Raw genomic sequence first — 15325 nt, 5'->3', positions numbered from 1 at the left:
TAGATGTTGGCACCTCCACATCATTGCATTCAGTTTTTATTCACAATATGTTTAGTGTTCCAACTTTTCTGGAATCCGGTTTGTATTTATTATTATATATCCTCATTCCTTTCCACTGTCGCCTTCATGCTTGCTCAAGATGAGAGTTCTGTGATGGGAGATAAATTCAGTCTGCTCCTCAGATAAATAGTGTCAACTTATTTTTATGTACATGAATGTTTCTGTTCAGTGCCCCCTGAGACGACTTCTGTTGTGACTTGGCGCTATATAAATAAACTGAATTGAATTTATCAGGCTTTAATAGCTGCACACGTCTCCCAAGCCTGTTTTATTAGAGGGTCTCTCAGCTGCAGACGTTGGGGCAAATATTTAAAAATCTAACAATTGGCAATTCAAAGGGAGTTCTTGCTTAAACTACTCATCCCTAATTTATACTAAACAATCAGAACGCTTCAAGACTGTTGGACTCACTTGTCGTCAGGCAGACTTGTGACGTAGAAAGGCTGTGTACCACCTGGACACAGGGTGACGGAGTTCGCCTTCTTCTTGGCCACGAGTGCAGCGCGGTGCGTCTCGTACACGTCCAGATTGAGGGTGGTGGACAGACGGTGAGACACCACAAACGGCAGATCCTTTAGGCGCTCCAGCTCGCTGGACTGCTCATGGCGGACCTGCAGTCGTACGGTGTAATCTCCCTTCTCCAGCTTTAGCGAATACTGCAGAGGTAAAGCAAGGAGACATCTGTCAGTTAACTGAGACTTTTCACAATAAAAGAGCAAAACTGTTCATTGGTGTGAGCATACCTGGTGTGGGTAGGCATCTCCTGAACCCAAGAGTCTCTTGTTCTGATCAAACAGCATCCAGAGCTGACTGTCAAACTCAGACTCGTACAGCAGCTCACACAGCATTGGGCAGCTGGGTGTAACCTCCCCACTCTTAGGCTGAAGATGGAGCAAAAACCATTCATACATCAAAATAAGTCTATAATCATCCACTTTGATGTGCAGAAATGTTTGGTATTACCTGGTGAAAGCTGTACGTGAGGACTATTTCATAAAGTTGTCTGTTGTTAGGCAGAACATCCCGCATTCCTAAAGCTTTTATCTTTGAACTTAAGGGCCTACGACGACAGAAACATCAACATTAAAGGAGCTGGATTTTTATTTTATTTTTTATCTGTACAGCGGTCTGCAAACTCACCTGAGAGGCTGAACCCACGACTTAAGTGTGATGGTAGGGGACAACTCTTCATATCTAAGAGGCGAGGACACCTCAAAACTCGTCACTCCCTCTGAGGCATTCTGGGCCGAGACAACACGAAGTCAAAACCAGACACTCTCTGATCTCCACAATCTGTGAGTGCGTGAGGAGTTCTTACGATGTGCAGGGGCGAAGGAGAAATGCTGAGTCCGTGAAATAAGATGCTGTAGTCCACAGTGACGCCCCCCAGACTCGCCCACCAGCGTGCGATGCAAAACTCTACCACCTTACCTGCCTGAGAAGGAAGCAAGAACACACTGAAAACACAAAAAGTCGATCATGTCTTTGGCTCAGCTTCTGACGATGAAGTGAATCAAATGTATGTAATAAGTAAAATATAAGTACCAGAACTGGGAAAGCCTCCGTGAGAGAACCTTTTTCTAATAATGAGGAGAACTTGTAGAACTCGTTAGCCCTGTAGGCTCTCTGTTTGACCAGGTGCACCGCGTGAAGTACGAACTTTGACGACACGTCTCCTGAATGAGAGGTCAGAGTGATTTCTGTAGGGGGAGAAAAAAAAAAAAAAGAGTAGAGATTGAAAATATTAAAGCAGATTTTAAAAAAAAAGGAACAAGATGCTAAAGTAGCATTTTGATACTCAGCTTCCTGTAATCCCTCAGGGTAACTACTCTGCAATAAATTCTATCCTAACAGAGATTATGTAAAATTATTGACGTTTCACAGAAAATTTAATTTGGTATGCTTGTTAAAAGAGTGGGGTGATTTCATTTGGCTCAACTTATTTATATAATTGAGGCCAGGAAACCTGACAGTTCTGGGTAAAATACCAAAAAAAAAAAAAAAAGCTTTTTAAAAACACAAACCATCTAAAGGGAGACAGCCGGGTTTATTTCATGAGAAGGCTCAAGTGAAGCATTCGCTACAGGATGTTTAATCGATTTGTCACTGCGAGCCTCATCCTTGTTGTGGCATGGTTGTGGTTTGCTGCAGGCGTCAAAGTAAAATCCTAACTAGACTCATGAAAAGACCGAGTCTGCAGACAGTTTGAAGTTTACAGAATACTGGAAAAACTGCTGCCGTTTACAAAACACTTAATAAAATATTCAGGTCTGCTGCGGACTCACTAAACCCTGCAGTTCAGAAGAATGATGGAGGAAATACTTTGATCCTTTTAGTTTCTTAGATATTTCAACTAGATCCAAATCCTATCGTTTTGAATTTGATTGTTTCAGATTTACAAAATTACATCCAAATCATTGTATTTGATAAATCACTTAGTACTTAATGACACAAGACAATGATCTAATATACAGATTACAAACCACAGTATATATTATATATGTCTACCTACATGATTATATCACGTATACAAACCCTAGAATGCTGTAATTTATCCATGAAATCATTAACGGTAGAGGTTAGATTTTATTGTCTGATGCTTTGTGACATGAACGATTCCTAATCAATTTCAAAATGTCAAAACTTTAATATTTGATTAATATTAGATAACTTGCCATGGCGGGGCGCTCATCTCATCCGTGATTTTTGTCGGGAGGGGGCACATCTGAGCTGCGCGCTGTTTGTGCTGTCAGTTTTCGAGCGGGGTGGGGGTGTTCAGTGTGGGGAAAGAGTTAGCGTGAGCGCTGCCTTTAGCTTTTTAGCCAGTGTGCCTGTATTGAGCGCCACTAGCGGTGCTTAATTTTAACCAGATCCTGCTGGAACAGGATCCGGGAACTCTTCTTATTTTGACTGGGTGCGTTCCAGTAACTGCTTGGACCCGGCAACTCTCAGGCTTACTAATAATAAAGTTATGAACAATTATGACTGCCTCGAAAGAATAAAACTTATACTGGATATATAAACTGAAAATAATTACATACTAATTTTAAACACAACAGCATACGAGCGAACCAGGCAGTCGTACGCGGGCAGGAGCTCACATGCAGCTGCAGGCAGGCGTCAGGAGGTTCACGTGGAGTCGGACAACAATGCGCCCGACTTGATGGCTCCGTCAAGTAAGTCAGGTGTGTGTGTGTGGGGGCGGGGGTGATTGACAGAAGTGGAGTATTTAATATTTAGTAGGTAAACGTAGATGCTTAACGACCCGTTAAAATACACCAAAATGCAGGAAATTGCATCTACTTTTTTCAAAATTTTCTAGGGAACAACACCCAGAAGCCCCCGACAGCCCACCCACTATTTACGTTCCGGCATCAGTCGTGTTGGGAATAAAATAACCTTTGATGAAAAATGGTGGAAAATAACATAATATGGATTGGTGAATATAAGGTTTAGTTATGAATTATGGAAAATAGATTGTATAAAGATGGCTAGAATTTCTGTTAGATGTGTAAACGAGACCATAAGCTGATAAATAATATATCTTCAAGGACTGCTAACTTTAAAATCAAACCATGACACTTTCTGCTGTCAGTAGGAAAATAGTTACTTATTTCTAATGAGGCCTTTAATGACAAACAAAACATCAAAAAGGTTCTTGCTCAGGTAACTGAAGTTAAATGATGGTTCACATCATTTGAGTGTTTGCGGGGATCATAAAATAATTAATAATGAGTAAAAGAATAGCTTAATAGGTCAGAGCGACCCTGGCTCTTAGTGGAGCAATCTAGAAACCCGATAATGTGCTAATTTATCAAGGGAATAATCAACAATTTCACAGCCTTTGTGAGATTATGTGTGGCTTGGTGCTGGTTATGTGTCATGTGCTCAGTGGAAAGAGATGACAGCTAATGTGTGCCTGACTGATTGGACAGGGACTTCAGAGTCTGTAAGGTGTTTATTGGACAGGAATTGAAAACAGGAAGTATCACGGGGTGAATAAAACAGTCTATAAATGTGGAAACAGACTTGACACACGTCAGAACAGAGGGTCCCTCGTTGTATATAAAAATATTTATACAATTCTCTCTTGTTCACGCATTTTGAAGTCTGTAAAAATAAAGATGTTGTTTAGTTCTGATATAAACGTGTGTTCCTTCCGAGCAAACAACCCAGACAGGGGAAGAGGAGATACGGGTCATTTGTTTCCCTTTACAGTCGGTTGACAAATTAAGCCCTAGTCGTTAGCTTAGCGCTACGTCAGTGCCAACGAGTGGGGAGTGCGTGCAGTTCGGTTCAGTAGGCGAGGCACTCGGCTCTGTTAACGGGACGGGGTGCTCCGTTTGTGTAGGGGAAACACTGTATTTAATGTTATGAACATCATGAGAAACTAGGGTTGGCGCCTAGACCGCTGTTGGCATGAATGCAACAGATACGCAACCTACAAGTGGCACCTTCCACACCAACATCCAGAGTTTAGAACATCTACTGTTCGTTTGGTACCAAACAATCACAACTCAGCGAGACTGCAACTGAAAACTTGACTATTTTCACACCACGGCTCACCATTTTGTCATCAAGTAGTCTCCAGCAGTGGCAGAGATATCACCTTAGTTTGCACCCTTTGGACACCCACAAAAAGCATGATCACCCTTAAAAGATTTACTCACAGAGCTGTTCCTAGTCTACAATGTGAAGAAACACAGAGGTGGAAACGAAAGCAGGTAAGACGACTAAAATGTGATTCATGGACTCTCATGTCCACAGAATATTGTCTCACTGTTCTCAGCATTTTGACTCCTTTTTCATTTAGTTCCCGAAGGCTTGTTTGAATGAGAACTACATTATACTACAGTACAGAGAAATATATATACTTTAAGGTCTGAGACATTCTTTTCTCAGGTTTTTCTTTCAAGAATAATTGTTTTATAATCACATCGCAGGCCTCTGAATTGTAATCAAATCTCGAGTTGCCTAAAGATTTCCGTCCTTATTCTGTGTCGTATTTCATTTATTTTAACATTTTCACTGTTTGCATTTCCAACCATGTTTTAAGGTACCTATGAGCTAAATGTTTAATCTTATTAACAACAACAACAAAAAAAAGCAGAGGCAATGTTGACCCATAAGTTGAATTAAAGTCACTCCCAACCCGAAGCTGTGCTCTCATCACTCGGAGATACTAACCTGCCCAGGAGGCCCCCTGAGGAACCGTGATGAAGTGGCGTTTGATCTGTCCTGGTCTGAAGTGGACGTCTGTGAATCGCACCTCTTCGTTACGACCATCTGTCACTCTGTTGCAAAGAACATGAACAACAGTGACGCAAATGGGAAAAAGGAGGGAAAAACAAAGTGTACACACAGTCAGAACTTACTTGAGGGGGATAATAACCGTAATCGGGACTCTGAATAGTGGACCACAGCTTGGTGCAGCTGTATCATATCCACACACCTGGAAAAAAAAAAAGACTTTGAACATCATAAATACACGTATCCTTCACCTTCTCCTTTCCTCTTCCTCACCTCGGTGTAGTGAACTCCTTCTCTCAGACCCGTCGGGTCGATGCGGACATTGATGTGACGACATTGGTTCATCAGCTCTAAATGGGACGGACAATGAACCCACGGGGCGGTACAGGTGAGCGACAAATGCAGCTGCAGGGAGATTCGCTCAGAGTTTTCTGTGAAAAATTAAAACGACGTTTAAAACACAAAACCGTAGTTTGTTGAAAAAGCTAATTCAATCGCACGGACGTGCTTCTAAACACCTGTGTTTTCTGGGAAGACGGGCTCAATTCCAACTCCGTGATCTGAAGGTGCGAGAACTTGGGCTGGATGCCTGAGGTAGATGCCTCTCTGTGATCCCACACTTACTGAGAAGCCCAGGTGGCTTGTGGGTAAAGAGGCGTGTTGAGTGAGGTAGTCTAAAGCCTTGTCCACCTGAAAGGAAGAAAGCGTAAAAATAAATATTTGAAAACAAATGTAACCCCGCCCAATACATCTCACAACGGATGTCGTACCTGGATTATTCCATGACCCTGAGCAAACACCTCGATGTCATCGACCTTCAGAGCCGTGTTCTCCAGCGCTCTCCTCACAGCAGGAACAGAAGGTTGGATCCCATTCTGCTTCAGGCCTTTTTCACACAAATGTTTTCTCATTAGTGTCAAGACGTGTGTTCACGTTTCCCGTTATCAGATCAAGAAAGAGTCCGTGACCCACCTGAGAGGACGAGCGCGATGCCTCCGCAGGCGTTGGGAGACGACATGGACGTTCCGTTCATCAGCTGGGTGCCACGAAGGGTCCAGTTGGGCACAGAGGCGATGGCACCACCAGGGGCACTGATGCTGACTCCCAGGGCCCCATCAGTGCTGGGGCCCCTGGAAGACCACGTGTACTGGTTAGGGGGCAGCTTCTCTCTCAGGGAATACTCGGCCACCATCATGTCTGGAGTCACATACGCTCCAACACCTACAGGGAAGAAAGGGTCTGAAATTAATTTAACACAGAATTCATGAATGACATCTGAGGTTGGTTCATTCAAAACGTTGCTACTGTAATCATTTACACATCAATCCACAATAAAACCTAAAATATTATTATTTTTTAAGTTTCCTCACATTTATTCTGACAGAATAAAAAAATCCAAAAAAGCTGGGACTAAGTGTAAAATGCACTTTAAAAACAAAACCCAATGATTTGCAAATATCATAAACCCATATTTTATAGACAGTGAAACATAGTAAACATATCAAATGTTGAAACTAAGAAATTTGAACATGTTTTTTTAAAACAAGGTCATTTTGAATTTTATGGCTGCAAAACGTCTCAATAAAGATGAGACTAGCAAAAAAAAAAAAAAAAAAGGATATAAAGAGGTAAAAATAAGAAACAGCTGGAGGAGCATTTCACAACTAATTATGTAGGTTAACAACAACAACAACGTGTATATTGTCATCATTGTATGTTAACATATAATGGTGAAATTGGCTCTCTGCTTTTAGCCCATCCACAGCCAGGTGGAGCACTGGGCAGCTATGGAGGGCACCCGGGGAGCAACTGGGATAGGGTGTCCTGCACAGAGACACCACGAGATGTGCAATGACCGGGGATTGAGCCCAGGACCTTCGGGTCCAGGGTTGGCTGCCCTGCCCCCGCACCATCTCGCTCCCCCCCCACCAATCAACAAGTCAGGAAAAGGACTGAGTATTAAAAAAAAGACGTTTAAAGCGGCCTCAGAAGTAAAGATGGGCATAGGTTCACCAGTCTGCAAAAAAAGGCATCTAAAAATAAAACTATTTCAGAATAATGTTCATTATTGTAAAACTGAGAAGACTTTGAATACCCCATCATCTACAGTTCGTATCAACATATTTCAAGAATCTGTAGAAATCTCTGAGCTCAAAAGGACAATACTGAAACACTGGAAGGTCGTGATCTTCAGCCCTTTAAGGACCACTGCATTAAAAACAGGTCTTGGTCTGTTCTGGACATCACTGCATGGGCTCAGTAACACCTCCACAAATCATTTGCTGTATACACAGTTCACTGTGCCATCCACAAATGCTGCTTAAAGCTCTATCATGCAAAGCAGCAGCCGCATGTGAACACCATACAGAACTGCCGTGTATGGAACAAAGCTCATTTAAAATTGACTGAGACAAGTGGAGCACTGTTCTGTTAGACTAACTGAAATCTGAAATTATTTTTGGAAAATACAGGTGCCATGTCCTCCGCACTAAAGAGTAGAGAGATCAATCAGCTTGGTACCAGCACTCGGTTCAAAAGCCTGCTTCTCTGATGGTATGGGGGTGCATTTGTGCCTCAGGCATAGGCAGCTTACATATCTGGAAAGGCTCCATCAATGCAGAAAATTATAGAAAGGGTTTAAACATAAGCTCCCATTCAGCAAATAAGAGCAAGGACTGTTAAACAGCTAGAATTCTCCATCGGACCTGAATGGGACATTTTCCTCAGTTCCTGGATGTTTACAGATTGTTGTAAAAAGAATAGGGGATGCTTCAGTGTGTTAAACATGGCCCTGGAACAACTTCTTTTATGTTCTCAAAAAAACAATACAATTTACAGGTAGTTGAAAAGTTTGATACGTCTACTTTGTTTGAGTATGAATAAAATATGGATTTATTATATTTGTTCTTATGTTTACATTTTACACAATGTCCCAAAGATTTTGGAATTGAGATTGCAGTTTCTGTTTTGTTTTCAGATTAACAGATGTGATGGAGTGTGTACCGATGACGCTGCCGGTGGTTCCTCCGGGGCAGCCGACGGTGGAAAGGCAGGGGCCGTTGTTTCCTGCGCTCGACACAAAAATCACATTGTGCTTCTGCACAGCCTCTGTGATCACCTCACAAATCCTCCTGAAAGACAAATATTTCACACAGAAACGATGACGATCTGTAACAGTGCAATTAAATAAACATTAATAATAAATAAAAATCAAAGACCCCGTTTTCCAGTGCTCACCCTGAATTAGGCCAGTGAGTGGCTTCCCCATAGCTGTAGTTAACCAGGTCACACTTGTAGTTGATCACTTCAATCATCTTTTAAAAGCAGAGGGAGACACAAAGAATATGTTTTTTTAGAAAAAAAAATTCTATTGTAAATTTGATGGTTTGTTAACGAAGGCATATACCGCGCGGATGAGTCCGGTGCCCGTTTCCATGGTGCTGAGGCGAGTGTCTCCGATCTTCAGAGCCAGAATTTGAGCACCAGGAGCAACGCCGTTACGTTCTGGTTCCTCTGGGAAGTAGCCTGCCGCGATGCTTGCCACATGTGTCCCGTGAGCCCCTTTGATAAATCACATTACACTGGAGCGTCAAAACATTATACAGTCTGAACTCCCAAACTGCCAGTAACTCTTCCGCTGTGAGGAATCAACCGATTGAACGACACAAAGGATTCAGATTTGCTGTCTGAGGATAACTCACCTCCACTGGTAACAATGCAGAGTGTGTTTCCCTCGTCGTATATATTGACAGAGTAGTTAAGCATCTCAGCATTTCCTAATGTGGCATACTCTTGTTTTTCTCTGTAAGAGCTCAGCACCGTGCACTGGGACAGTTCTCCACACTCTGATGTGTCCACTACAGCCCTAAAAAAGTATACACAATGAGAAAAATAAAAACGATATACTTTTGCTAACAATAGTAGGTAGTGCGGGGTAAAGGTAGGGAGTAGAGCTTACTTCCACGTGGTGCCATCATGCCAAAGTACGCAGTCAAACACTGGGCCAGGATCACTGTATTTCTTTTCCAGCGAGGCCAACAGTTCTGACTGACTCTGCAGCTCATCTTTCTGCAGCTTCTCCATCTGGAAAGAGAGAAAGGCAAGATGAAGGATGTGAACAGCACTTGTGAAAACACTAGGAGCTCAGGTTTGTGGGTCTGACCTGCGAGGGTGTTGGATGAGCGAGGTCAAACTCTTCTGTCTTGCGACAAACTTCAGCGAGGGCTGCTCTGTGCGGTGGGTCCCACAGTTTCTCTTTTCTCTCTTTCTAGTTGACAAAATGAGCAAAATTGAAGCCAAACCCACAAAAGAAATTTACGACAAAAGGTTTTTATACTATTATTGGTCTTTTTAAGCCTGCATGTTTGCTTTAAATGTTTCTTATAAACATTTTTTTTTAATCTATTACACATTATTAATCATTGCTATTGATGCGTTTCCTCATTTATCGACCCATGATCTTATTAATGAACGTACAAATCTGAAAATAAATGTGAGAAAAACAATAAGATCAGCTGTTTGACCGTTTCTACCGAGGATGTCAAGTTGATATGTGAAAGCTTATCAAGACTCATGGGACGGGGAATCTTTAAGCACCTCAAGATCAAATTATGATTCAAAAGAATGTGATGCGAATATGAAACAATTATCGATTCATCTGGATTCTAGCCATTGCTTATTTTGAATTAACAAACACTGTTTTGTATATTTTCATGCCTTAATAGAGAGTGCACACTACCATGTCAAACTAATAATTACAGGCTGATAACCAAGAATTAGCATAGATGCTTATTTAAAATACCTCTGAAAAGCTAATGCAATTAGCACCGCGTTTATCACAGGAAATTTATACACAAATCTAAAGTTTTAAATCCAGCACTAAAGGCAGTTGTGTTATAACTTCAACTATTACTAACATACATATAATCTTCACAGGTCAGTAAAGACAAGATGAAAAAGATGAGAAAAAAAACGCAACATGTTTCTATGACAGTAGTAGTGTCCAGTCCTGGTCCTCAAGAGTCACTATCCTGCATATTTTAGATATTTATCTGCTTCAGCACACCTGATTTGAATCAATGGACGATTAACAGGATTCTGCAGAACATAAGTCAACCAGTGAATCATGTGTTGGAGCAGGGGAACATCTAAAACATACAGGATAGTGGCCCTCGAGGACCAGGACTGGAGGACACCCACAGACTACAGGAAGCTACAATAACTCTACAAGGGCAAAAAAAAAAAACACCGCACAGCAACTATTCTGGAGAGTTTCCTAAAGCGGCAACACCGATTTAACAAAAACAATTTTTGACATTTGATTTGGAATCTTCCATATCCGTGACGCGATGCATCCAGAAAATAAATGTTGCTTCCCACTCTTAGAAAGCTCGCTCTAAACTCTGTGGACTTGGAACAAAAATTAAAAGTGATAACAATGACCGAACGGGAACAGGAATTATGTCGTATATTCCTACCTGTATTCTTTCTTTAAGAGCCTTAGGGAAGAACTCATAGCCATTTTTAACTCCAATGTGATACTTCCCTGATGGATTGACCCAGGCAGGAGGGATCTGAAAGACATAAAAAGATACATGACGCGACCACAAAAAGCTGGCTTGAGATGTAGGTCAATAGCTCTGGCAGAACATTTCTGACGTGACAGCAGTTCTGCGATCACTTTCCATACAGCTTAAGCTCAAAAGAACCTTAAGTGTTCTGCCGGAGAGGCCGCCGATTGTCCCGTCTTTGGGTTCTACCACTGTGGTCATGTTCACGTCACCACTTCCTGTTGTGTCGATGATGTCGACGATCTTTGGCTTTCCTTCAGTTGTGACCTAAAACAGCAGCAATAAAAGAAAAAAGAAAAATCATGCCGATCATTCATTATTTAAATCTGCACACCTTTTAAACGTTTGAATACTTACTTTACTGTAATTTTTTTAAACTTGTATTTAATTTATTTTAAGCTCTCCACTCATACCAAAACAATGTGCAGACCAAGGTGAAGAACAAACAAGCTCGTGTATATTTTATAAAACAATAAGATGCTGCATCAAGAGAAGTGAAGCTTCCAAACTGACTTCATCCTGTTTTGCAAAAGCTGCTTATTCTAGGAAACTGAAACTTAATTTCTGGTAAATTTGTTGATGGAGATGTGAAAGGTCACAGGCGTTTTTCACTTAATAATGACAAATGTATACGAACCATGTGTGGTGTTAAGAGAGTGTTTTGTCTGGACAGAGTGGAGCTACAGAAGCATGGAAACTTTCACCTCATAAACCAGGAATTTGTGTTTCTAATATTTAGAGCTTTAGGCTACAATTAAAATCTATTACGGTAAAAAAGCATTCTGACCCGAAAGTCTTTTTTGATTTGCACTGGACTGTGGTCAATTTAAAACGTATAAACGCACGTGAAATCCATTCAGTTCATGTACATTTTTATTTATAACGTTGCGGTTTTTTTGGGGTTTTTTTATGCAGCTCGGTTTTTATCGCTTCCATTAAGATCTGACAAATTAAGACCAATTATATGTCTAACAAAAGTTAAGTCAGATCCTCTGGATGATGCAAAAAGTAAAAAAAATGAATAAATAAATAAAATGAAATGGAGGCCTCTGTCCGTTTAATGATGGACGGCTTCTAAAGATGAGTTCATTCCGCTCTCAAACCATCGTTCCTCTTTATCAAGGACGTGAACATCTTCATCCCTTAAAGAGTGACCTCTGGCCTGCAGATGAGTGCAGACTGCAGAGTCCGGACCTGATGATGTTGCTCTTCTGTGCTGGGCCATCCTTTTTGGCCAGTGGCTGTTTAGTTTCCCCGATGAATGACTGATCACAGCCCTCTTGACACTGAACAACAATATTACTGTTTGTGCCGGGGGACTGGATCTTTGGGACGGACCAGTCTTTGCCGTAATGTATTTTGGGTTGAAAGTCACTGGGGTGTCACGTTTAAAAAATAAACATCTCAGTTTCTCTGAAACTCCCACAACATACAGAATGACCACTGGTCTGGGTTCCTCCTTTTCACCTGATAGTTCACTGATTATGGAGCATGCATCAGGATACCAATCTGTGCAAGTACTTATTTAATTTTTGGCTCTATCCATTTTTATGTAATCAGAATTTCTTTATTTGTGGATGCATCAACCAGTTAATACAATTAAGTCAATGTTCCTATTAAACTAGATTTTATCCTAAAGTCCTCATAATGGAAGGATGCCCGATTTTTTTTTTCTCCCAAAAAATGACTTCTTCTCTTGCTAAATTAGACACCACGATTTACTGACATAATTGGTCAGTTAAATATAAAAAGGCTCAATTTCCTGATAACCTACTTGGGGTAAGTTAATACAGGTTGTTTTAGCAGCTAGAAGCGCGTGTGTGTAACTCTAACCAACTGACAAGTGTAAACACTGGAAACGTAAGCGGTCAAATTCAGCTATTAGCTTTCAAGTTAGCATGTGTGCTAACTTTAACGTTAAATACGTTACAGTCCGCTTGCTTGGCATTAAAACACTATTTGATAGTAGATAAAAACATTTGCGACTGGCTGGTTTGGGTTATTTTGGCTGTCATAAACATTATAATGGAATTTTGGCTATTTTCCATGGGTAGCTTGCTAGCTAACTGGCTAACTGCTGCCGGTGAGTACAGTACAAATGACGTCGGCCTTTAGCTTCTTAGCTAGTAGCGCTAGCCGCTCGGTAGAAGCTAACACGAGGCAACCGGTCAGACGTACCTGCATGCCGGGAGCCCCCGGATCCACGCCGGTGTCGAGGATCGCGATGAGCACCCCTCGCCCATCGTACTCCGGGAACCTGGTGAGGTAGGAGGCAGCGCCGGTTTCTTTCTTGGGCAGAAGTCCGTGGAAAGGAAACGGTTCTTCGGTAGAATGAGCAGCCATGACTCGAACGAATTTTTTTTTTTTTTAAAGGAGCGACGAAAACAAAGCAGCGGAACGGGGAAGAGACGGAGGAGGACAGCGGATTAAAGGCGCAGTGCAGGTTGTGTTTTCCGCCCAGTCACTTCTCTCGAACCCCGCCTGCTGCCCTTGGGTCAAAAATTACCCCTAGGAGAGCGTCAGGGGTCATTTCATGTACAAATGACCAGCTATTATATAGCCATCACACTAATATACATAAATAGTTCCAACGTTAAAATAACTTATTAAATCCTGGTTCTTAATCCTGCTGCTACCCTTGGGTCAAATTGACCCCTGCCCCCAGAGGTCCTATTTACTCATTAGAGTAGTTATATAGAAATAGCTCAAACAATATGTGAGCTAACATTTTTAATCCTAGTTCTTAATCTTGCTGCTGTCCTTAGTTCAAATTGACCCCTGAGGGAAGCCTCGGGGGGCTGCCATTGGTGACCTTGGCCACCATAGATTAACAGATTAAATTTCGGCCATACCATCAACAGGGCCGGACCAAGGCATAAGCAAATTTAGGGCCCGGGGGCTACAAGGGGTCCCCATAAGTGAACTTGATTTTTTTTTTTGTAATGATTTCTAGGATTCTATTACACACCATTTCATTATGAAGTTGTGTTGTTGTTTTTTTTTTTTTTAACAATAATATTTTTTAATAATGTTATTTTTTATAATATAGCATGTGTCAAACTCAAGGCCCGTGGGCCAAATCCGGCCCGCCATAACCATTTCTGTGGCTCTCTACACCCTAGAGCAGGGCTGTTCAGCTGCATTGCTCAAGGGGGCACAGTTACTGAAACCCAAGAGCTCAGGGGCTGGACATCCAGCAGTTATTGTCATTTAGTAAGGCTGGTTTACAATTAAAAATCAAGTTTTATTAAAAAATGGACCCATTAGTGGGCCGAACTGAGCACACCCGTGGGCCTGATTTGGCCCCCGGGCCTCTAGTTGAATAACCCTGCCCTAGAGGGCTACAGAAACAGAACTTCAAGATAACATTTGTGTGCCTCAACATTGCTTTATCAGTCAAATCAAATCATAATGCCAAATTACTCAAACATAAAATATTAAATTTTTAGAAGTAGTAATCAAATGCAGAGAAAGTTATATTTTACTAATTTAATAGGTAGTTGTATCAATACACTCTGCCATGTCTGGCCTTTTGAGGACATTCACGAGCCTGATGTGACCCAAAATGAAAATGAGTTTGACACCCCTGCTATACACATAGGATAATGTGAACAGGGCTGCAATGAGTTTATGCTAGGTGGGTGAATGATCTGATCTAACTGTTGATTGCAGTAAATCACATTATTAGCAGAAATAGAGGGTCCCAAACCAAATTTCGCTTAAGGCCCCATGGAGGCTTGGGCCAGTCCTGACCATCGACCACCCCAGTCATTTGAGAAAAATATACTTTTATGCAATGTAAAAAGCAGAAAGCCTGTTTTCTTCAAAAAGGGGTGGCTGGTTTCCGCTCCGCTCCTGTTTCCTGGAATATCTTGCAAAAAGATCTGAAACTCTCGACCTTGACCTCTCTAAGTGGCTTCACACATCTGCTAAGTTCCTGGGAAAAACCAATGCAGACATGTTCCTGTTTCTAGTATTCGTCATCGCCTTACAACCTAGCTGTTTTTTTGTTGTTGACTTTTTTAATACCGTTTTATTGTCACGTGTTATTCTCAGTTTGTTTGCATCCTTTAGTCTACTGTTGTCTTTGTTGTCCACTGTTGTCATCACTCTGTTAAAATCAGGTCTCGCTTGTAAATGAGTCCCCGAGGCTCAATGGGATTAACCTGTATAAATAAAAGGTAGAATTTTAAAAATATATATACAGTGTATAAATATACCGGTATATATACGCAACATGCATGGACAGACGAACAAACAAAGGCTATTTCAGTTTCCCCTTTTTGCTCTGCAACTGGGGACAAAAACTGAGCTAGAATCAAAGTACTGGTGTCTCAACAAGACTTAGAAGAACTCATCCATGCATTCGTCTTAACGTAACTATTATAATAGAGTATTTGCTGGCTTTCCTAAATAAAAAAACATGAACACATCTGCAGCTGATC

General features: G+C 41.4%; 1 protein-coding gene across 1 annotated transcript; it reads right to left on the bottom strand.

Moving 5' to 3' along the window:
- Nucleotides 1-467: 467 nt before the first annotated feature.
- On the bottom strand, nt 468-13448 carry LOC119422661 (tripeptidyl-peptidase 2). The gene is made up of 21 exons (XM_037690050.1): nt 13059-13448; nt 11019-11147; nt 10788-10883; nt 9473-9577; nt 9269-9393; nt 9012-9175; nt 8717-8871; nt 8548-8624; nt 8314-8441; nt 6283-6531; nt 6081-6196; nt 5829-6000; nt 5584-5741; nt 5436-5512; nt 5248-5354; nt 1606-1760; nt 1379-1495; nt 1201-1301; nt 1024-1120; nt 804-941; nt 468-716 (listed from the first exon to the last, which is right to left on the bottom strand). Exons 1-21 carry the CDS (start codon nt 13221-13223, stop codon nt 468-470), a joined length of 2880 nt encoding a protein of 959 aa, XP_037545978.1. The 5' UTR covers nt 13224-13448.
- Between the last annotated feature and the right edge of the window lie 1877 nt (nt 13449-15325).

The sequence above is a fragment of the Nematolebias whitei genome, chromosome 2 (genome assembly GCF_014905685.2).
Source record: "Nematolebias whitei isolate Nwh7 chromosome 2, NemWhi1, whole genome shotgun sequence".
Taxonomy (NCBI): Eukaryota; Metazoa; Chordata; class Actinopteri; order Cyprinodontiformes; family Rivulidae; genus Nematolebias; species Nematolebias whitei.
Note: the sequence above shows the minus strand (reverse complement) of the source record. Positions and strands in the feature narration are given on the sequence as shown.

What these genes read in the sequence shown, in the direction of transcription:
- LOC119422661 (XM_037690050.1), bottom strand. Translation starts at nt 13,223, where the DNA reads ATGGCTGCTCATTCTACCGAAGAACCGTTTCCTTTCCACGGACTTCTG. An exon ending in CATGATGGCACCACGTGGAA is followed by an intron (nt 9,176 to 9,268) that starts GTAAGCTCTACT and finishes ATACTTTTTTAG; the next exon opens with GGCTGTAGTGGACACATCAG. An exon ending in ACTCACTGGCCTAATTCAGG is followed by an intron (nt 8,442 to 8,547) that starts GTGAGCACTGGA and finishes TTTGTCTTTCAG; the next exon opens with GAGGATTTGTGAGGTGATCA.